At 42.1% G+C, this 24,452-nt stretch overlaps 1 protein-coding gene and 1 long non-coding RNA gene across 3 annotated transcripts in view; one reads left to right on the top strand and one right to left on the bottom strand.

Moving 5' to 3' along the window:
* LOC141770165 (plexin-A2-like) overlaps window positions 1-24,452 on the bottom strand; it is an 84,416-nt gene that overhangs the window by 18,698 nt on the left and 41,266 nt on the right. The window contains exons 8-20 of the mRNA XM_074639825.1: window positions 23,609-23,723; window positions 21,682-21,882; window positions 20,867-20,963; window positions 19,308-19,507; window positions 15,591-15,742; window positions 14,390-14,507; window positions 12,682-12,818; window positions 11,979-12,146; window positions 8,764-8,857; window positions 5,062-5,301; window positions 2,684-2,827; window positions 1,946-2,180; window positions 705-847 (exon numbers count right to left, since the gene is read on the bottom strand). Of these exons, the coding sequence (XP_074495926.1) occupies window positions 705-847; window positions 1,946-2,180; window positions 2,684-2,827; window positions 5,062-5,301; window positions 8,764-8,857; window positions 11,979-12,146; window positions 12,682-12,818; window positions 14,390-14,507; window positions 15,591-15,742; window positions 19,308-19,507; window positions 20,867-20,963; window positions 21,682-21,882; window positions 23,609-23,723 (2,044 nt within the window). The remainder of the gene's footprint in view (window positions 1-704; window positions 848-1,945; window positions 2,181-2,683; window positions 2,828-5,061; window positions 5,302-8,763; window positions 8,858-11,978; window positions 12,147-12,681; window positions 12,819-14,389; window positions 14,508-15,590; window positions 15,743-19,307; window positions 19,508-20,866; window positions 20,964-21,681; window positions 21,883-23,608; window positions 23,724-24,452) is intronic.
* LOC141770188 (uncharacterized) overlaps window positions 1-24,452 on the top strand; it is a 127,210-nt gene that overhangs the window by 62,587 nt on the left and 40,171 nt on the right. The window lies entirely within an intron of this gene.

The raw sequence follows: 24,452 nt of genomic DNA, 5'->3' as shown, positions 1-24,452 counted from the left end.
TTTAGAACAGAGGTCTTTTGAAATCATTGTGACCATAATAACAGCTTGATTAAACCAACTATGATTGGCAACACCGGCCCAATTGTGACCTGGAGTACCTGAGAAGTTGTTCTACAAATAATGAAAAGGCAAGTGGTTTGTCATCAGAGTTTCTTCATAATCAGTTAAAGAGTGCTTCAGAATTAAACCCTTGAGATCAGGACAATAATAAAAAACAATCGGCCGTCTCCAAGAACATTTTAAAGGGGAACTACACACATTTTCAGAATTCATACATGTTCTTCCTATGGTCAGACAGAGACGGTCCAAAAATATTAGTAAACATGAACAACTCTCTCCTAAATCCAAAAACTAGCAAAATGTAAGATCAGGTGTAGCAAAAATAATTTGTTAAAGTTTTGAATGTGAAAAGTTTGACTCAAAATAGGTGCATGACTGAGACTAAGAGAGGCAGCAAACTCCAAATACAATCTGCCCACCAGCTCTTCCAGCTGGTGTGGACACCATTAAACAAACAGACCTCCAGCCACAGTAAGTAGACTGACATTTGCTCAGATCGCTCTGTCCGACAGCAGTTTGACACCACTTGCCGACAAGCCAAAATCAATCTAGTTTGGAGCATGCTAGAGCCTTAAGGTCAAGGCGTCGGAAAAATGGTTGGAATTGTATTCAAGTACCGCAGCGCTGCTTCAGAGGTTTCTTACCTCCAGCTCTCTGAGCACGGGGTGATCGTCAATGCCGGGGAAGAGGACCCTCATGGCGTAAGTGCGATAGTCCAGGAAGGGGATGCCGGCTCTGTCCAGATCACTCGTTAACTCGTTGATGTCCGTCTGCAGCTCTGCAAAGGCTGCATGAGACAGAGGTGTGCCTTAAACATTTTGCCAAACATTTTGTAACATCGATCTTTTTAGCTGTTTATCACAGTAAACCTAGCAACGTCTTTTCCTTTCTCAACTATTTCTGATTGAAATGGTCCAACGGTTGTAAAACTTAGCTAGGTGAGCTATGTTATTACCAGCCGCGACAGCGTGTGGCAGGTATTGTTTTCACCTTGAGAGTCTGTGTGTGTGTGTGTGTCATCATGGTCCTGGAGACATCTACTGTAGTGGGAACTACCACTGAAGAGGTTCTGAGTACTTTGTCATGTGTTTATAATCGGTCTGTCTGTGGACAGATTTTGTCACCGCGATAGCGTCACAACCGTGCAAGATGCAGTGACAAAACTTAACAGATGTGTAGTTGAGATCAAAATGAAAGCCGAATTCAAAGGTGGGTGTGGTCCAAGCAAGGGTGCCAAAATGGGGGGGGAATTTGGGGCTTTACACCCCTGGCCTGCTTTGGCATTGCAGCAGGTGTGATCCCATTGCAAGATCTCTAGAGACCATCTTGCTCAGACCACGCTTATCTTCAAGCTCTGCTTTCATTTTCATGGCCCCTTCCCCACTTCCTTCCCCCTTACTTCTGGCGCCCTTGCTTTGACCACACCCATCTCCGAACTCCAATTTGATCTCAACTACACACCTGTAAAGTTTTGTGACTGCATCTTGCACGGTTGTGACACTGTCACGGTGACAAAATCTGTCCACAGACAGTCAGACAGATTATAAACACCTGTCAGAGTACTCAAAACCTCTTCTGTGGTAGTTCCCGCTACAGCAGGTGTCTCCAGGACCACATTTTCCATTATGACACACACACACAGACTCACAAGATGTAAACAATACTAGCCACACGCTGTCCCAGACAGTAATGACCGTTCACTCATTCCCCAACCAATATGCAATCTTCATTGAAATAAATCATTTTGTTAACAAAGCCACCACAAGCATCAGTCAAAACATCAGTTCTCAACAGATGGCGCTATAATGCAACTACAAATTAGACGTTTTTTTTGGAGTGTGACTTTTAATGAACAGGTTTAATCCCTCAGATCAGTCTCACTCACCTTCCTTGCACTCCAGAGCCACTCTGGACTCCAGATTGTCCATCTGCATCTGCAGGCGCTTCAGAGTGAGGTCGTTCTCATGGGACTTGCGTCTGTAGGCCAGCAGGACTATAATGACGATGATGAGGAGCAGCCCTCCTCCAGCTGTGATGCTGAAGATGGCAGGAAGGGTGAGCAGGCTGTCGGACCGGATGTGAACTTCTCCTGGAGACATGTGGAGTCCCCCTACTTGGACCTGAGGAATAACAATGATAATAAAAATACAGGCATAAGCTTTCAAAACAGAGTTGAAAATATTCAACTGACAAAGAAAATCACGAATGAAAAGGCCGAATTCAAAACACTGTTGCTGAAGAATTAAATTGGCAAATACAATAGCGATATGGAACATTTCCCTGAACAATTACCTTTGAAGAAATGTTTTAAAAGTTCCAGGCACACCAGCTTTCTTTTTAGCTTCAGCTTTCTTTCTTTTTTTTTTACAACTCTTTTCCTCATTGTTTGCTAGAGTGCCTGTCAATAATTCTGCAGCGCAATGTGCTGTAATTGGGAACCCACCAGACCATGAGTGACAGACAATGACAGGAAGCCAGCGAGTAACTGAAAGCCTGTCGGTGACCCACAAACACGGTGACGTACAGACAAGCACTGACCTACACACAGTGACCCACATCCACACAGACAGGCAATCAGATGCACAGAAAACCGCCAGATAGGCAGAAACACGTTTAGACTGACCAGGACTTTGTGCTGCCCGGTGAGGTTTGGTGGCTCGCAGAGTAACTGAGTGTCGGACACGGTGACAGAACAGGGCGTATCTCCAATCAGCACCGTGTAATTCAGCCGGGCTCCTCCAGATGCAGATGGCACAAGGTTACGTCCCTGCAACACAAGTAGAGAAACAATATACAAAAACTGCATAAAATAACAATATATCAAACATAAAACAGAAACAAAGAGTAAAACAGTAATTGATTGGGATCTTGAAAAAGGTCTGATTGTTTCTACAAGGTGTCTGTTTTGTAGTATCATTTCTTACTGATCATATATATTGCATTTCTCGCACTCAATAGATTATTACCATGCAATTTGGGGGCATTAATGTAATTACTGTAATCAACCATCTTCAAGAAGACTGGCAGACAATTTTTCCGGTGCGTACCACACTGGGAGTCACTGACTCATATTTTGCAGGAAATCAGCTAAATTACTTTACCTAACAAAGGCAGATTGATTCGAGATGCAAAGCAATCTGCCGAGCTGTTCCTCCACGGCAAACACAGATAAAGTTGTGCAGTTGCACATGGTGTAAAAGTGAAAGGTAGATGGAAAAATCGATTCTAGAAACTACAAGAAATAGCCATGTCCTCTGGATTCGAAATATAGTTTTTCAATAAAACAGAGAAATGTGAGATAAAGTCCAGCATGCTTGTTTACAGCATGTGTGGTAAAGCATTTAGAGGACCAGAGTGTCGGATTTAGGGGATTTATTGGCAGATATAGTATTCATAACTATGTACTCCTAATCACCTGAAACTAAGAATCGTTGTGTTTTCGTTAGCTTAGAATGAGCCCTTCATATCTACATAGGATGCGGGTCCTCTTCACGGAGTCTGCCATGTTGCTCCGTCATGTTTCTACAGTAGCCCAGAACGGACAAACCAAACACTGGCTCAAGAGAGAGCCTTTTGTGTTTTTACATTACCTCAGTGGTTCCCGGCTAAATATAGATATATGAATGATGCCTGGTTCTTCACTGGCCTGGGGGGTCTTGAGAATATTTTCATCTACAAAAGGGGGGACCCTGCAGAAAAGGAAACCACTGCGCTACCTGAAGGCTTTGTCCTCCGACACATTTTGGAAGGGGAGTGAGAGGGGTGAGCAGAGGGTATTCAGTTGGTTGTAATCTGCAACCTCACAGCTTGATCTCACTAAATCCTACATACTGGATCTTTACATTAATTCATGTTTAGAGAAATTATATGTAGCAGATTATGGGATCAGATTTATTCATGATTGAAGGAACAGCAGTGAGAGCAGGGTATAGAGCTTAACGGTGACCGCCCAGTTTTTGATCGGCTCCTGTTTCCGGGAAGTGAAATTCCCATTCATTTACTTCACGGACGCTTCAGAAAATCCTTATATAATGAATTTTAAGCATGGAACCAACCAACTAGCTACGAGATGAATCCATACTCCCATAATCCATTTTATCCAACCATAAAATATTTGATTCTGAGAAAAAAAAATAATTGGAAAATGGAAAAAAGGCAAAGGTACAAGACTGTGTACATAATTATGTTAAGCGTGAAGGAACTACTTATCCCATAAACCATTGCGAATGGCGACTCGCCGCCTCTGGAAACTCCTGAAAAACTGTTAAACTAAAACCGTTGAACCGTAAATGAAGACAGATTCAGTAACTGCATGCCATGCTGCCAACTGGGCAGCATGTACAATCACGTACCATCACTAGTCATTCACGGGTGAGGTAAACATTTCCAAGGTAAGAGCAAACTCCACCAATCAGAGGCGTCGCTGTTACACTTAGGATTGTGGGTTGTGTAACACTTCTCCATGACAACAAGGATGGACAACAAGGTTGAGATCATACGGACTGTAGCTTCTACAGGCGCATTTACCATCATTTCACAACCTCGATTCAGAATATGAATGGGATCACTGTTGTGCTGTATAGACGACAGGCTTACACCCACAGTCTACATCCACTGACTCAGATAGTCTGGCTCAGCGGATGTAGACTGTGGGTATAAGCCTGCCATTGACTCTTCTCTTCCCTTTCCTCTATCTGCGCCATCTATTTATCTATTTTGAAAGGTCACCCTCGCTGCATCCTGCCGCTGCATCTCAAGACGATTGTGATTGGTTAAAGAAATACAAACAAGCCAGAGTGTTTGTTTCCCCTATAATACCAGAATGCTAATGTGGGGAGCCAGACGTTTCTTTAGCGCCGACACAGAGCTGGGGAGATAGGTCTGGCTATGTGAGACTAGTGTATATATATGGCATTAGACTAGGTCATATGTCTTCTTCTCTGTCCCTTGCAAGGAAATCAAAAAATAAATCCTAATAGCAGTGTAGCAGGTGTGACGTACTTTGAGTATGATCGGAGCTCCTGGTTTCTGCTCCAGAACACCTGTCAGACTGAGGGGTTCCAGGTAAGGGTTGGGGTAGTAGACGAAGCTCGTGTTGTTGTAAGTGAGCAGAGCCTGGACGTTGTTGAAGACGAAGCCAAACTCGTCCACGTGTTTGACCGTCTCCTGGTCCGCGGTGTACTCCGCCTTCAGAGAGGGGGCGAAGCAGCTGATGGTGGTCGTGTTGAGCACTTTGCACACCTGGAGAGGAATCAGATCAGTCAGTGTTACACATCACAGCACATACAGTACCCACAAAAACACCTACTGTGAGACATACTGTATTATAAAAACAGACTATACACATATTCAATAGAGTAATGGCCCACACTGTTGTCTCCAGTATGATTAATAACTGCATGCATTATTGAAAGACATAAATAATTAATCTGCTTACAGGTTAATTATAAGAAATGCCGATTTTGAAATCCCCAGCAGAAATTCATGAGTCAATATTTTACCCTCAGAAATGATCCCAACTTTACAAACATTCTTGTAATTGTTCATTTCACTTCGTGTGAATACATTAGTTTATAATAAGGCAATACATTAAGGCCCCCTTGTACTTAATATAAATGTAGAAACCAATTTTGCTGAATAGATCTGAACAGATGTCTCATTCCATGCCCATATGTGGTAGAATGACTATTTTCAGTCATTCTTTACCATCCAGATGTTGTGAATCTTATGGAGCCTTTGAGTCATATTCAACTTGTGTACTGACTAGGGCTGTCAAAGTTAACGCGATAATAACGCATTAACGCAAATCTGTTTTAACGCCACTAATTTCTTTAACGCATTAACACAACTTGTGATTTTTAGGTTGTAGCAAGCTCAGTTTTAAAGCTAGACTGAAAATACTGGTATCATATGAAACTAGAAAGGACTAGAAACCTTAAGGAATTCATCGGTACCAACCATGTCATACTAGCTTGTTGTAAAGGAGCCTAAATAACACTCCAAACTTTCACAAAATTTGAGCGAGGAAAAACTGGCATGGCCATTTTCAAAGAGGTCCCTTGACCTGAAAATGGGTTCTATGGGTACCCACGACTCTCCCTTTTACAGACATGCCCTCTTTATGATAATCACATGTAGTTTTGGGCAAGGTTTCTGGACAATATTTGTCATTGTTTTGTGTTGGTAATTGATTTCCAGTAATAAATATATACATACATTTGCATAAAGCAAGCATATTTGCCAACATCCATGTTGATAAGTGTATTCAAGAGTCAATACTTGACAAATCTCCCTTTTAAGGTACATTTTGATACAGATAATATGGGATTAATCACGATTAAATATTTTAATTGATTGACAGCCCTAGTATTGACATAAATACAGTATGTCTTAACCTACATAACCTGAGATTAAGAATATCAATATGTCTGTTATTCATTAGTTGTGGCAGTGTTACGCACATATTTACCTTCTATCCATATGTTCATCTGTCTGCTCTCGTGTTTTTGACATTCTGTTTTTAAATGTAACATCTGCTTTGCCACGACATTTGCTACAGTACTGACTAGAGACCTGGGTCATTATGTTACATTTCTGTTTTTCTAAAGCCATTTTTCCTGCATATCTATCAGAAACTGTATTTCACATGAAGCCAATCATTTGCTCCCTTGATGAGGTTAATATCAAATTCCTAAAACAGGTCTTTATCACAACTGCAATTCTTGAAAATCCCTCTCTAAATCAAGCAGATCCGTTAAATTCCCCCAGCTTCAGGCCAATTTCTAAGCTTCGCTTTTGTATCTAAGGTTTCACAGAAAGTTGCTTCAAGTCAATTAACTGCTTTTGTGATTCCAAACAGTTTTTTTAAAGCAACTCCACTGATGTTTTTGAGATCTGCGCGATTAAAGAGGCTGCCCTCATTAAATTTACTAGTGACCCTCTTTTAGCAGCTGATGCGGGTTAAAGTTCAGCTTTAATCCCTTCAGATCTCAGTTCTGCCAGTGACACTGTAAAACATGCAGTTTTAATTGACTGGCTCATATTCTGGGCTGGCATCATTAGCGCACCATTTAATTAGCTCAGGGCATACCTCTCACACACAACATTGTAAATACACGCTTCTTCAAACACATGACATTTGAAGTTCCTAAAACTTTCAGTGGCCTCATCTTGGTTTTCTTTCACATGCCTCCACCTGAGCTTTATTATCTTTAGATATTGGGTTTCTTTCCACTGCTGTGCCAACAATATAGATATTTTCAATTTCCCAGGGCAATTTTATCCAATTTCCTAAACTGACTATATATATAAATATATATTAATTGGTCTAGAGCCATTACGGCTTTCATATCATATTTACCTTGTCTTCTATCCTTATTTTGGCATCAATAAAATATGTCTTTAAAATATCTACCTCACGCCTGGCACAAGCAAACAAGCTTATCATTCTGTTTCTGGCATCTCTTGTTTAGAATTGATTTTTAAGAACATATTGATCTATTTCAAGGTCGAGCCAAAAGTTCCCTCCAGAAGTTTCTACCCTCCTTCGGCCAGTGTGCATTCTCAAATCCTCAGGCAATTCCCTGACTGGTCCAAAGTGGAAAAATAAAGGCTAAAGGTGACTGGACTTATGCCACCGGGGCCCAAGCACTTTGGAACAATCAATCACTTTGAAGCGGCCTGCCTGAGGAGCTCAGGCCAGAACAATCAGCCCCATAAATCACCTTCCCAAACTCAGTTGTACCTTCATGTCAGTTTTCTTTTAAAATCTCATTTTGGAATGACCCTCTCTATATGCGACCTCTTTCTAACCCCTTTGTTTATGTATGGCTTCATTTTTACATCCACAGAATCGCTGCATTTTACAAACTATGGCCTATTAGATTGTACCATAAGTGTTTCCATTCAATTGTCAAGCCACATTGTCAAGCGTTAAGCAAACTTTTGAAATATTGCAAAAGAAGAAATGCGTGTTTCAACTGGTTTGGAACAAATAAACTGGTGTTACAGCATAGTTTGGTCAGAAGTTGGCACTATAGGCTTGCATGGCTGTAATCCGCCAATAAACAGAGTAGAAGAAGTAGAGGTTATGGGAATATCCGGGAAGACGCCAACAGCGGCAACAGCTGATCAATCATATGAGTTAAATGTTCGCTGTGTCAGAATTTATTCGGCAATGGCGTTACATAATTTATTTATTTAGCGCACCAACTCTTTTTTGACAAAGGCAAAGACCACCTCGAGTGAATGTAAAAACTTCTCCTTTTTTTACAAACTTTACAGATTTGTTGTTTCCATACAGCTTTTCTAATGTGATACTTCAAAATGCACATAAAAATAAGTGAATGGAAACGTGACTATAATATTTCAAGCTCTTGTTGGTAAATTTGCTCTCCATCCTGCAGGCTCGTGTTTTTTCTGACTCTGACTCACACTTTGGTAGTTCTGTAGTTACATATTTCATACTCAAAACTAAACCAGCTCTAAACATCCTGTCTCTAAACATCCACCTAAAACTGCTCTACAAGGATGTCACCATAGATCAGTATGTAAAAAGAAAAAGGAGTAAATTGACTACAGCCATAAATCTACATGTTTACAATTGTAGCCAATAAAGAACAACTTTACTGTGACATTTCCATCAGAGTGAGCAACACCAATAAAAGTTGTGCAGTGCAGTATTTTAGCAGCCGTCATACTCACATTGACAGATTCATGGCCGGCATATTTGACTCTGACGCGCGGCTCCTGAACCACATCCAGGTTGGTCCCAGTCACTGTCAGGGTGGTGTGTCCACTGTGTGCAAGGAAGGAACAAGTTCATTGATTAATAACGAGACATGCACATACAAGCACTCCTTTTCAGCTCCAGGTATATGAATGCAAACCATGCTTTCATTTGAGTGACGGCCGCAGAGAGATATCTTTTTAACTTGCAAACCCCACATTTTTCCAGAGCAGCTGCATTAATGCACATTTGAAGAGGCATATAGCTAGCATGGTAGCTCGCTCTTTGTTATTGGGCAGGAGAGCCAGATCAAACGGCGAACCAGCTGGCTGCTATTTTATATTCATCCATGACTGTGAGGCTGGCGTAGCATGAATACAGGTGCTGCTTGTTTACATATCTGTGCTAGATGTGATTAAAATAAACAACTCTCTCATCTTTGTATAACCCGTGCTGCAGCGTGAGCTCAGAAAACTCTAGTATGGAATTGGAAAGTAGAGACGGAGAGACAAAGAGGGGAAAAAAATACAAGAGAGAAGTGATGAAAAAATGGCGTAAAAAAAAAAAAAAAGAAACTGGCCAGTCTAGTCAGCCTGACAGAGTGCCAATCCTTCTCTTCTCACACTTCAAAGGGTACCTAAGCTTGTAGGGCCACATAGTGGGACTGCACATTCATGATGAGGGCTCCACAAAGCTCCTCCTGTCACCAGGCTGAGGGCCAGGGTGTCTCTCTGAAGTCTAATCTGCAGGGACGTAGCGCTGGGTAATCCCACCCGAAACCAAATTAAGTGCCATCTTTTATTTAGTGGAATACAGGTAACACACTTTTCAGCTGTGATGGAAATGTTTATGCAGCAAATTCACTCATTGAAATATTCACAGCATCACACTTATTCGTCCCGTTTTGAACACAGATTTTCGTGTGTTTACATTAGTCATCACAACACCTGAGTTCTTCTCATCACTCTCCCTGTAAACCTGACTAGGTGCCTAACTCACAGATTGCCTGGCACTGCGTTAATCTGTACTGGGCAGGCCACCACATTTAGGTATATCATTTGATTTTTACTGGCGAGCTGCTATATAATAATACTATGACATTATAAATATAATGTCTGAACAAAAGACAAGAGATAGACAGATAGTGTCCTTGGCTATGTTTTGCTCAACACACATTTGCTTATGCTTATGTGCGTCATCCCTCCTTTGTTTTCCGCACAGTACCACTGACGTTATACTCCCTAGAAATAGATTTGCAACTTGTGCACAGTGTTTGTTTTACAACTCTGGGTGGGTTGGGATTTGGTGGCATTATGACTGTAACAATTAGGAATGTGGTAAAACAGAAAACAGAGCAATATGAGAAGCAGCTCAAGTTCCCATTCACACCACCTACTCAAGAGTCTCCAATCAACCAGGGGCCTGCTTCATCAAATATGCAACATGCAAGATGCAATTTGCAAAATGAGATCACTCACATTAATCGTTCCACATTTCTCTAATCAAAATTAACGCCATACTCATTAACAGACTCTTGTTACATGTTGACCTGTAACAAAAGAATTTCTTCCTGCCTAAAACACATGAACACACCTCTCGGCCGCAGAAAAATTTAATTATTGCTGCGAGCCGCACTTTGCCGCTGCCTGGTGTGAATTTGGCGTCAAGTCTTACTCTTTAGATGGAAATTCTTATTAGTTTTAGTCACATTTTAATCATTTTTATCCTTCATAGTTTTAGTCTAGTTTTAGTCAACGAAAAGTCATTACATTGTAATCAACTTTTAGTCATTACATTTAGTCAAAATGTTTTCTCTCTTAATTTTGTCAGCTATTTTTAATTTAATCTCATGGGCGTTTCTCACAGAACGCAGTTTGCGCTGCACTCGCCGCAGGGTTCAGGGCACTGCCCAAAGGTCAATCTGGCCGTTGATGCGCCGCGCAAGCCGTTTGAAATAATGGGTTTCAGAGCGCAGTGCTTCTGTGTGAAAGGCCCATTTGTCTTAGTCCTGTGTCAAATGTCCTTTTTTTTAGTCATCAGATTATATTGAACATTTCAATCAATCTAGTCTAACCAAAACCAATCATTTTGTCATTTTAGTCAATCTTATTTCACATCTGATGAAAAACACAGGTTGAATGATTAAGCAGCTTTGCTACTCCGAGTCCTCCTGACTGTGCTCATTAGTGATTGAGAGCCAATCCGCACCGCCCAACATGCAAAAATGTGTGGTAAACAACCGCCCCAACCTGACCCAACCCGCAAACCTGATGCATTATAGTAGCACAATTGTCAGAACTGAGACAAGAAGGACAGAGACGGACTGAGCAGCCACGGCATGCAGTGTGTGTGTGTTTGAGAGAGAGAGTGTGGGAGTGGGGGGGGATGGAAGGTGATAAAGTTTTTATTTTTTTAACTACATTTTCGTCTTGTCTTTTTCTGTCAACGATATTGCATGTTGATATCGTCACAGTTAGTGTTTAATGATGTATGTGCTGTCCGTTATCATCTCATCTCAAGGCTTTTACACACTGACGAATAAACGACACAAAAATGTGAAATACTTGCCTGTGAATATTATATGTCTAGGGCTTTTATTGTGGAAGGGAAGAACTGAAAAAGAGGATCTGGTCTGCACTGCCTTTGTCAAAGTTGAAATTAGTAATAAAGTTTGCCGTCTTAGTTCGGACTACAGAGCCTCCATGTTGTTGTTTCATTAATACAGGCGCAACTCAACCCGTTCCACACATCATGATTGGTTGATGCCTTTATTTGCGTTGTGAAAACTCAGAAAATCGTTCTGTGTGAAGGTATTCATGACAAAAACAATAGTTTGAAAAAATACATTGACGTGCAATTTAATGTGTAAAGGCTTTGAGTCATGTAAAAAAAGGTCGTTGACAAACGTATTTCATCATAGTTTTCATTAACGAAATTAACACTGGTGAGTGACCTGTATCTGCAATTTGCAAGCAACAATCATTTGTGTTGGTTGTGATGCTGCTACCATTTGCGAGTAAGCACTACTCACACATTTTGTGAGACGGGCCCTAAATTTTGCATGTCTGTGGACTGTGTGAAGTAACACGACGATCACAACAAAACCCCCACGAACACTGGGAAGAGTTACAAACTGCACACAGAAAGGTCCAGGAAATGAACCTCCATCCTCGTGAGGAGGATTGCCTACCTGGTGATGCTCCACAGGGGTTCAATGCGCTGGACTGTGGGGTCTTCTATGTACTCAAAGGCCAGACTCTCAGGAACTCTGGCTCGGTCGACACTCAAACTGACTTGCACCGGTCCGGCTCTCGTCACAGACGGAGCAGAGAAGCACACAATCTCCGACATGGTCCTCCTGGTGGGAGCACCAAGAGAGCGATTTATTCATGCCTTTGATTGTGACTCTGCCCACTCGTTACTGCAGTGGCAAATCCCTGACTTCATGCAGTCATGAGCCACGCACATTACCACTAGGGGAGAGGATTCATTATAGTATGTCCCATCTCTTCCTCGTTACAGACACATTAGGGATGGAACACTGTAATTAGAGGGTGCTCTAGCTAATGGCTTCATCGCCTCACCCTCCTGACTCCTACCATGTGAGGCATTTTGAACTTTAAATAGATATCTATTAATACACAGAGAACAAAACCTACCGCTGTGGGTTTCATCACCTCCTCACAAATCATTAAGACTTTTCATGTAACGCACGAACACTTAATTGTATCTAAAGTGTGCTTCTTTAAATAGAGTGATCTCTTACTGTGTCTCACAGAGATTAGAGAAGGCTAAATCTTTGATATTGTGTGGAGGCAGACTCACTTTGGTGTCTGTGAATCTGGAGTCTAATGGAATGTAACATCAGGAAGTTATGTTATCATCAGACTCACCTGTATAGCTCGCAGGTCTGATTACCAAAGTACACATTAACAGTGCTGCCAGCGCCCAAGTTCTCCCCGACAATGGTGACCTTAGTGCCACCGGATTCAGGTCCTCTGCCTGGGGTCAGCGCCAGCATTGACGGGGTCTGCAGAGAATCGAGATTCATTAATTTTTCATTCAACATAGATCAAACACAGAATACAGTGCATCTTATTAATCATCTATCGGCCTTGGCTGAATAAACCACTGTGGACAAAAGAGCTTCTTTAGGAGACAAAAATAGTTTAATGAAGTATGAACCCTGTCAAATATGATTTAAAAGAATACTTATAATACAGAAGATAACCTTTAAAAGCCATTAGAACCATTTGAAACTATTAGAAAACGCCTTCATAATGATGATGAACTTCTTAATGTTGTACTTAGAAAAATAAAATTTGTATTCTGTCTTCCTCTAAAGTTAAAGGTAGGGTTGGTTTTGCTGTTACATTTGTTGAAATTCTCATTACATCCCAACAGCAATCAATAAATCAAATGCTCTGACAAAAAAAAATCCGGTATCTGTGGCTGTTGCAGGATTTTAATAAGCCGGTCCAATCATTTTATTTGGCCCGAATTAAATGATTAAGAGTAACTACAGTCTGCCTGCCTGCCTGCCTGCCTGCCTGCCTGTCTGCCTGCCTGCCTGCCTACCTGCCTACCTGCCTACCTGCCTACCTACCTGCGGGCACTCTGCCTGTGCACTCATTGCGCATCACCGGAGCCTTCCACAAGCTGCTCGCTGGACAGCTGCGAGTACTAACAATAGCCATGTTTGTTGTTTACATTCATAGACACTGCATATAAGAAGTGGATGTAGTCACTGTGACGTCACCCATTGTGGACTACGGTTTTGAAGCCTCGAGTTTGGCATTTTTGCCGTCGCCATCTTGGTTTTTGGCCATCGCCATTTTGGTTATTTTTAGGCAACCAAAAAGGTTAGAATTAACTTTCATGAAGTGAAAACACACTGTGAAAGGATTAAAGATGTAAGACGAAAACACGGACAACTCCCAGACCGGACAACACCGTGGTAGCAACCTGTCAATCACAAGGTAGCCACGCCCTAAAGCATAAATGGGGACCATAATTTACTAAATGAACATCATGCTGTATTGAAGAAGACTTGAAACTAGCGATTGAGACCATAAACTCATATTTACAATGTTTACTGAGGTAATAAATCAGGTAAAAAGTAGAGTCATTTTCTCATAGACTTCTAAACAATCAGACTTCTTTTGCAACCAGAGGAGTCGCCCCCTGCTGGCTGATAGAAAGAATGAAAGTTTATGGCACTTCTGCATTGGCTTCATTCTTCAGACCCAGAGGAAGCCGCCTGTTTACGTTCATAATGATAATTTTGGGGGAGCAGCTTTGGAGAGAGTGACTTTCTTGCTAGATTTAGGGACTTTTGGAGCTAGTGCTACTAGCTACTTTCATTGGAAAAGAGTTAGCAACACTAGGCTGGGTTTTTCGGGTGCATCATTTTTAAAATCTAATGTACTCTTGCACGTTTTTCAGCATTACCTACCCTACCTTTAATGATTGCTGTGGCTTGAATAGATCAAATTGTTTGTTTTTTGGCTTTCACCTGCAATCCCATTTTCAGCCTAATTAATTGCAAACACTTGATGTTTGCTTCAGAACGAATGGACAAAGTAACTGTGTCAGAATTACCACAAAGGAGTAGAGCTGGGAGGACTGCGCTCGTAGTTCTGGTCTGCATTCGCCAACACAAAGCTTAACTGGACCTGGAGCGCTTCCTTTAGAAGCCGCAGCCATCTCACACACAATCCTGTCGAGACAAAACACACAAATACACAAATGTAGGTGCAAAAAAACAACAGACGCGCAACAGATCATCGTGCATACAAGTAATAACACAAGTCAGGCATACACACACAGCAGAATCACTGCACCGTATCACATTTGTTATGAATCGCACAGGGAGAAGATGGCCTCCACTGGCCAGTGTGATTGAGGCAGACTTTCATAGAAGTTGTGGGTCAATACAGAGGGCCATCTTTCTTCCTAATGGGAAACCTATAACAGCAATATAACTCAAATGATAAACTACACCCCTCCCCATCTTCAGCACGATTGCCACCCACCATTACCTCCGGTTGCCATGACAACATAGGGGTTTCTTCAATAAATCAGTATTGCCTGTCAGGTCAATAAGATAAAGTGTGCCATGAATAAGTCATTATAGCAACTGACCCCATGCTGAAATTAATGGTCGTAACAGTTGTAATGCCATGTTTTAAAGACTGTGTGTGCCAAATGAATGGCCCTGCCGAACGCACCGCTCTGCGCAAGAAACCCTGCGTTCCCCCTTTACAATAAGAGCACCCAATGAATCGTCCCTGCCCATCCCTTCTATTCATACATCACGAGAGTTTTCCAATTTTCTGCTGGCATGTTCTTTTCTTTTTCTTTTTTCTTTTTTTTTTTTTTACAAGGATATAAATAAAGTCCCTGCAGCCTGAGCCCAATCGCATTACATGGCTGTGAGAGAAACACATGGCTAACAGATTGTCCCTCCAGTCAGCGACACGCAGCGCATTTCAATTACAGCTGTGCCGACAGCCTCATAACGACAACGACACAAAGACTGTCTCTTCCTTTGGCTCTGACTGCACCAGAGCAATGCAAAGCCCCCCCACAATCCTACAACCTGATGAGGCATCACTGGACTCCGGCTTATTCACACATTCTGCTAGTGACTGTGAGAAAAATGGCGTGAGAGAGAAATACAGATTTTTTTTTTTTTCATGAGTATGCGTTTGCATCTGTACAGTATGTCCATGTACAGTACAGTATGAATCCATGCGTGTCTGGGCAGGGGAGGGGATGGGAAGGGAGGAGTGTCTCTTACTGTTCTGCAGTGATGTATCCGTCCTCCTGTGGGGTGCACTGCACACCCGCCACTTCCACGTTGCCCACCAGCTCAGAGAAGGACAGGCCCAGGTTCAGGCCCTGGATGGTGACCAGTGTGCCCCCCTCCAGAGGTCCTGCCACTGGGCTCACCTAAATAGGAAGGAAGAAGAAAGTGATAGAAAGATGAAGAAAGGATTTGATGTACAGTGATAGGTTCTAAAATATCAGTTTTATCCATATAACTGAGCACAGTTTCGTTATGTCAAAGGTGCTAAATGAAAAATTCTTGGCATTAAAATAGCAGCAAACAACTATTTGCAATGTAAAGATATACAGTAGTGGAAAAATGTCTTCCTGAGTAGAGAATGAAGTCGCTGTCCTTCTGTGTGTGTTGTAATCCGAGCTTCTCTGTGTTTTGTTGACGTAGCTGGTCCAGCTGCACGTGCATGTTAGTCCATGTGAGTCTTTCTGTTGTTCCCCACTGGCTAGCTCACGGTCGCCATTCTGCACTACTCTCATACGGCAGTTAACACTTATAATGCTGTCCCAAAAATATACTGTATATAAAGATGGAGGACATGACAGCTCCCCAAAAGTGAAGCCAAAACATCTTGATCGCCCCCTGGTGGCTGGCTGCAGTATAGGTCATAAAGCCCACCTCCTCCAAGTTAGCGGATGGGACATGGGCCAAAATTAAATGTCAAAGTGCACGTCACATACACTTTTATGAAAGATGGTTTCTTTCATTTTAGATGATATATGTTCAAGTGTTAATTTTTCAGATTTTCATGATTGACAGCTGTGAGTCTCTCTCGCTTACAAGCTGCGGCCGTGCTCTGCTCGCGATTGGTTCGGGCGGGTGACCTCGATACGGGGGCTCCACCGCCCGATTACCACTGCCAAGACTGGCTCCAAATACAGTCTATGGTTCCGACCCACATCGCCGACCCACCAGTTTAACACTCTTAGTTCTGTCAGCACTGTTGCCGTTGTTTGTACTGTTCTCGCTGTTAGCACCGTTGAGAGCCATGTTGAGAGCCGTGTGGAGCTAATCCCTCAATCATAGATATGCTCTGAATTTGGAATTTAGCACCTTTAACTAACTGTAAAACCTGCAATGCAAGTACAATTTCTGTACAATAAAACATATTTTTCAGTTAAAGGCAATATCCAGAGTATCCCATGTTGGAGAATAATATGCCATATAGAGAGTTAAACTCCAAAATGATAATTAAATCTAATTAGTTACAGTCTTATTTGAGAGTCATGGGGTTTAAATGGTTTTCCCAAACCAAGAGGAATATAATTATGGTGAAATGCAAATTCTTTATGAGCCCTGATCAGAAATATAACTGAATATTTGGAGTACTTTCTCAAAATATCAACTGCTACATTTCTACAAAAATACTGGCCTCAAAATGTTCATGGTTAAAGGACACCTACAACCTTAGCACAAAAATAGAAGTGCAAAGTGAAAGGCACCTGGGCTTTCTAGTAAGTCCAGTTTCCTTTGACGTAGCACTTCAACATGACCTGAATGGCTGAGAATCTTCACAGACACACTTCCCACAGTTTCTATGTAATCTCTATGTAAACATTAAGTCGATTTACCTTAAGTCACATACTGACAGGGTTTATTCAAAAAGCCTTGAAATCCACTATAATTCAAAACAAACTCCGATGAATAATGCAGTGAATAACAAAAACCTTGAGAAACCTATTCAGAGTGTAAAGTTAACCATCCCAGCAGGAAACCTTTGGACCTGCGGAGCAGAACAGGAGCAGCACTCCCTCCACTCCTGAGCAGCACTCGCTAGTTGATTCATTCTGCTGCAGCTCCTTCAGAAACACTAATAATGTGACGGGGACATCAAAGGCTCGCGGCTCTTTGAAGTGGAAGAGCCTTGCATCTCTGTGCCTGACCCACTGTGCCTCATTCAAGAGAATGAACAAGAGTTTGTGAAATAAAAGATCCATCACCGCTCTCTAAACAGACTGAATTCGTTTAGCTGTCAAGCACTTAAGGTATTCAGCCAGCGTGGGATAAAATGGGAGATAGTCTCAGGTAAACAGGCGCTTGGATGGGAAATTGGAAGGTGCTATTCACATACTATCAGGAATACACAACAAGATGTCTATTGTTTTTATGCCTCCGAGCCGGAGACAGCTGTGGCCAGAAGGCATTATGAAGTCATTCCGTCCGTCCGCATGTCCATTCTCGTGAACACAATACGCCTGGAGGGAATTTCTTCAATTTTGGCAAGGATGAACTGATTTGAATTTGTTGGTCAAAGGTCAATGTCACTGTAACCTCACGAAACACGTTTTTGGTCATAACTCAAGAATTCATATGCTACCTATGACAATTTCACAAATGTCTAAAAGGCTAAAATAATGAAGTGATGACATTTTGGACAGACATGGAGGTAAACTGCAACTTGACTGGTTGGCGGAGGCGTACAACTGTGAGGCGGTAATTCTAGTTGGCCGTAGAATTCATATGCTAATCATGACAATTTGACACAAATAGCCGCGAGGCGTTAATTCTAGTCTGATACTAAGAGCTCTCGTGGGAAGGCGTATAAATATCATGACATTACAAGGTCATTCTGTTTGTCATGACAAAACATTTTAGCCTTTTCACGTATAATTTGTACACCTCTTTTCACGTGTCATTTTTACGCCCACGCAACAAAACTATGGTAACGGCCACAATTAGGTTTAGGCAACAAAACCACTTAGTGAGGTTTAGGAAAAACGCCATGGTTGGGCTTCAAATAAGTACATTAACTAAGTAAAATATGTATGGAAACAACGTAACAGAAGTACAGAAAACACGTCACTAAAAAACACATCACTGACGTAACTTCAAAATAACTCAACAACACTTTGGGACACAAACAGCGGTCTTTGTTCAAAGCCTTAAACCCCCAGACTCTTCTAGTAAAGAACAATAGAACTCAAATGGCGGTTTCTGGAAGTAAATACTATTAATAATCTCCACAGGAAATTTGGTTATGCTTACATTATATAAATTACATTCTGTAGGAACAAAACTATGGTACACTGTAGAGTAGTTTATTCCCACATTCCTGGAGAAGCACAAACCGATCCAACAATCCTAAACTGAGGTCTACTAATCCGATATTACTATTGTACACCATGGTGACATGTACAGTATCTGTTCAGTTGGCAGCCAAAGCAGCGTGAAATAAAGCAGTTTCAGCTACTGTAACAACCAGCTTCACCTTGGTTTCCCCATCAGACACTTCAGTCAATGAGTTTAGCTTTCTTTTTATTGCTAACAAAACCCCCAAAACAAGACTTCCTTCCATCTTCAACTTCAAAGTTTCTGAATAAATTACTACAATGTCATGATTGCTTTCAGCTGGTTTGCCCAGTTCAAGACTTCAAACTTTTATTACACTGATTTTCTGAAATATTGTTGGAGAAAAAAAAAATGTAAACCAGGCTTCACATTGCAGCTTTGTTGTTTTAATTGGCTTGACGACTAAGACTGAGAAATGTGTATAACACTCTTAACCCCAGAAACTGCTTGTTTTAAACAAAACAAAATTCTTGGTTAGTTACATGGCTAGAGAAACTCACATCTCCCAATTCAAATACTCTATACCTTTAAGCCTCGAGGCTTGACTGACTGACGGACTGACTGACTGACTGACTGAGGAACAGCTCAAACAAACAAACAACAAACCTCAGTAATGCGTGGGTTGGTACACTTGACATTCCTGGCAGAGAGGTCCAGCCAGCGGCTAGCATAGGGAGAGATGGGAGGACAGTGCTGCTTCATGGTGCACCGGCCCTCACCGCTGCACCAACCGCACAGGAACTTCCTCTCCGCCCGCAGACACATGCCACAGCTGTCCCGCTGGGCGCTGCACTTGTAGAGGTGCGCTGTGGGAGAGGAGGATATCTGGTCAGTTAAAACATCAAGTCATTTCACGTGTCAATATTCATGTTTTTTGAAGAATATCACTGCTATAAGTAAATTATAAAAGCCAAAATATCCCGGATACGGGAGCTGCCAGCTTGAGATTTTGACGTCATTTAGTGTCTGTGCAGTAGTGATCCGACGGCTGGAGCCGCGATATTGAGGTCCCACCCACACAAACGCTCCAGCCAATCACGAGCCGAGCACAGCGGCGTGAGACGTCTAGCTGCTAAGTTAGCACCACGGTAACTCTTTAGCTAGAAAGACACAACAACTAACCATAATATCTCTATAACTACATTTATGATCAGATTGACACATGATCTATTACACAGAGACGTGACGGTTATGGAAAGTTAAGTTACATCTACTCTTTCGTACAATTCATGAGCCTCCGGCTGCGTCTACTTCACTCAGAGCAGCTGTCAATCATGACGTCTCACCGCCTTTTTATAGCATCAAATAAGTAAGTAAAACCAAACTTATCAGAAAAATGAACGCTTGATCAGATATCAGCGTGATAAGAACTATCTAAAATGACAGAAACCATCTTTGGGAAAAATGTATTTGAGGTGTACTTTGACTTTTTAGTTTGTCCCATGTGCCATCCACTAGCATGAAGGAGGCGGGATTCATGACCTATACTGCAGCCAGCCACCAGGGGGCGATCGAGATGTTTTGGCTTCACTTTTGGGGAGCTGTCATGTCCTCCATCTTTATATAAAGTCTATGGTAAGAACACATTCTTAAACAGCAAATATTTATAATGAACTCCAAAAATAACTGGCTACAGCCATGAACTTGAGATTTCAATTAAATTCTTAAAAAACATGTTTGTTTATATTCCTTCTTCCAAGTATTAAGAAAAAAGATGCCAAACTAATCCAATAAACCTTTCTTTGAAGTCTGTCTTCTATCCTCTCTCCTGTAAGTAGCCTATATTTATGCCCATATAAAGTAACTTACCTACGTAATGACAAGGCCTTTTTATAATTCATGGCCATGGCTGTGTATATCCTTGGCTACGGGGATGTATTTAATGCACCACCCACAATGACAACTGACAAACACCTTTTCTTGCATGGTGATAGAAAGGAAACCGAGAGCAGCTACGAGAGACAAACTGAGCAAACATGAAGATTCACCCTTCACCCCGCCGGGCACACGAGTGATTGGGTGCCTTTTGATAACACTCCCTGCTATTGTGAACTTTCTCTCAAGGCCCTATGGGAGCCTTGAAGTGGTCTCTATGACCCATCTATCCCCTGTAGATTGAGTGCTTTACACTCCTCTGGTCTGGCAGTGATGGATGGCAGAGGCACCTTTAATCTTCTCGGGATTGTCGATGATGAAATTGCCGTTCCATACAATGGAGAGGTCCACCGCCAGGTCACTGATCTTCACACCCTCGTACATGTACTGAAAAGCAGAAAAAGAGAGTAAGGGAGTGCGCTGTAAGTGGATGCGTAGAGAGAGAGGGAAAGTCAAAGCGAGACAGAGGGTATAAAAGATGCAGAGAGAGACAGAGTGGAGGAAAATGAGAGAATGAAAGGGCAGAAGAGTGACGAGGCTTTTAACCATCTGTCATTTCTGCCATGCTTGTCTGCTCCTCTCCTCTTTGACATGGAGGGGCGCAAACCCTGGCTGGGGTGGCCGATCATCCACATCTGAGGAAAATGGCCTTTTCATTCATTGTCACAGAGCAGCAAGGTGTGCTTCGCATCGAAATTTAGCCTGTGATTTGCATTGTGCAACAAAAAAGCTCCTGCATTCATCCCAAACCTGTGACTTTCTCTCGGTAACATCACTTTTACGCTTGGCGGACACCTAGATGTTAGTCAGACAATGTGCAGTTTACGAGACAAGGTTGTATTGAAGTCATGGCTGCCTTTTAACTTTAGCCAAACAACAATTTTCCCTCCCTTTCTTCCTTTCCTGTCAGTCTCCTTTCTCTCAAAATGCTTTGCACCTTTCGTCATCACTCTCACTTTCCCTTTCCTCCACTTTCTCCTCAGTATGCTCAACACCTCAGGCGGTACTCACTGATGTACCCTATGTACCTTGCCTACACAGCATCCAAGCTGTCTGCCTCATTTGACAGCTGTGAGACTCCCACTGGGAGTGTTTGAGGTCATACCGAGCTGTTCTGGCACTGCACGCTGGTGCTGTTGAAGCGCAGCGCCGTGACACGGTGGCTGACACCCTGCACGTGCACCACACACTCGTAGCCCCGCTGGCCCGACTGCGGCTGTGGAAGGTTGCGGGCCCTCAGGGTGATGGGTCGGACCTCGCCGGCCGGAAGGAGGATTTCCCCAGAGTGAAGGAGCTGAGGGCAGTCCTGTGAAAACAGCATGCAAATGCACGTAACTGTACTATTCACAGTACGAAGACGTGTTGATTCATGTTGTTCCTGCTGTTAAGCCTTAATATTACCCATGCATAATACATAAATGATATAATGTATATGTATGAGATTATCCATCTTCAGTATGTAGGTACCTATCTATAGTATATACGTTTGTCCATTCTGTATGCATGTAATCTGTATTAATACATAGGACTGTATAAACATGAAGGACTCATGTAGCACAGGGATTAACGGGGCAAACAGGATCGCTAATCCAAATATAATTTGCATTCATATTCTACATGTTAGACTTTCCTACCACAGTTAACTATGTAAGACCTTTTATGAAATCTTTATTGATCTATAGTAACCGTGATACTATTTTCTTTTTGCAGTATTTTGTAAACGTGTCATTGACCCAATCAGTAACGTTTAGCCAGCCGAGCGGTGTGCCTCTGGGCGAAGGCAATGAAAGTCAATCCACCACTGTGGTCCAGACTGAAATATCTCTAACAACTACTAAAATGGATTGGCATGAAATTTGGTATGAATATCCTTGGTACCCAAAGGATGAATCCTAATGACTTTGGTGATCCTCCGACCTATCACCATCAGCAGGTCAAGATTTTCACTTATCCAGTAAAATATCTCAAAATCTACTGGTGGATTTGCTAAACATTGTGCACAGATATTCATAGTTCCTAGACGATGAATCTTAATGACTTTGGTGAGCCCCTGACTTTTCCTCTAGCACCACCATGAATTTTGTGTTTTTTAATAAAAAGTCTCTACTATTTGACAAATTTCCATGAAATTTGGTAAAGACATTTATGTCACTCTCAGGAAAACTTGTTATAATTTTGGTGATCCACTGACTTTTCGTCTATTATTGTGGTTGTTATTGTGAGCAATGAGCATGTTAGCATTTACCTCAAAGCACCATTGTGCCTTAAAAACAGCCTCATAGAGCATGGCTGTGGACTCGTAAGGCCAAAACACACCGTTGCCAAACAGCCTGCGTCAAAACTGCCATCCCTATTATTTTCTATGTACACCGGCAGCAGTGCTCATTGACGCGCCGCCCGGGAGTCTTCATGCCATTGTAAATACTGAAAATACGCATTTGTTTCCCAACTTGCTATATCCCGGCTCCCGTAGCAACTCTTCCTCTCTGCTCCCGTAGCAGCTCGACTTCCGATCTCCTCGCTCACCTCTGTCTCTCATGTGTGCAGATGAATGAAGGAGAGAGTTGTTGAGGTCGAGAAATATCCCGAGCTACATGACCCACAATGGCAAAAAAGACATTGCCTGGCGAGCCACAGCTCTGGAGATCGACTCTTCAGGTGAAAAATCTAGTTTAAGTAGTGAGTGTCCACACATGATTTAGCTAATACAAAAGTGGAAGAAGTAGCTTAACATTACTAACATTAGTAAAATTAGTAATAACACAATGCAAAAATACTCTTACACTACACTTCCTATAAGGAGTGGCACTTGACGTAAGAGGGAAAAACACGCTGCTGCGCTGCGGCAGCAGTGTGTTTTCAGCTTTAGTCTGCTTGATTCTTTAGTGGGGCTATATTTTTGCATTTAAATCATGGATTGTGCCTTTAAGGTAAAAGTGTCACACAGGGACAGATAAATGGTGCACTTGAAAGCTTCACTTTAATCAGCTAATGAAACCGTAACTCTTCACGTTAATGGGAATGTACTGTACCTCAGAGGCGTTGACTCGGCCCTCCTGGAAAGAACAGCTGCTGGGGTCGTGGGTGCACAGGTTGCGATATTTACACCAGTGGCAGCGAAAAGTGCTGTTTACACAGGACAGACACCTGCAGGAAAAAAATTAACGCTTTACTACATGGCATGCAAAATGTTAATAATGCCCCCTGTATATTGAGTTGCTCTGCATTTACATAATAGGTAAAAAAAAGATGAATCCCTCTTTATTTCCTACCCATCATCTACATCGTCCTCCTGGGTGAAGAGGACAATGATGAAGAATTATAGCTTTTTGCTGAATTTATCATGTGAGTGTGTTTCATTGATAGATCAGATGTCCCCAGACAGCAATGAATGGTAGTCTTTTTTGCCATTGAGGACAATAAATGACCTTAAGCATGAAGTCTTGGCAGGAGAGTATCTATTCAAGTGTCCCTCTCACTTAAAGCACTCTTAAGCAGTTAAAAGTTATAAGTGTTATATAAAAAGATGAACAGGGCATACAGTGTCCTTGTCCTGAGCTTTTCATTTCATAATTCATTGAGTTTTTTTTGCAGACCCTTGCTTTATATTTCTGAATTTTGACTAGAATGGAAACGGCACATCTCTCCCGTCCAACTCTGGATTCTATACAAAACCTGAAATGAAAGTGACAACTGGATATTTGATGGGTGGAATTGCGCAACGTCTTTGGCTCCGATTCAGTGAACAGCAGCCAACGGTCAGCTGTGGATTAAAGTTGTGCTGAAACAACCCTGTTTTTTAATCACATTTCGTTCGGCAAACAGAGAGCTGATTGTGATACGACTTTGGGTGGAGGACTGAGAGGCGAAGAGATG

This window comes from Sebastes fasciatus, chromosome 1 (genome assembly GCF_043250625.1).
Source record: "Sebastes fasciatus isolate fSebFas1 chromosome 1, fSebFas1.pri, whole genome shotgun sequence".
In the NCBI taxonomy this organism is placed as follows: Eukaryota; Metazoa; Chordata; class Actinopteri; order Perciformes; family Sebastidae; genus Sebastes; species Sebastes fasciatus.
Note: the sequence above shows the minus strand (reverse complement) of the source record. Positions and strands in the feature narration are given on the sequence as shown.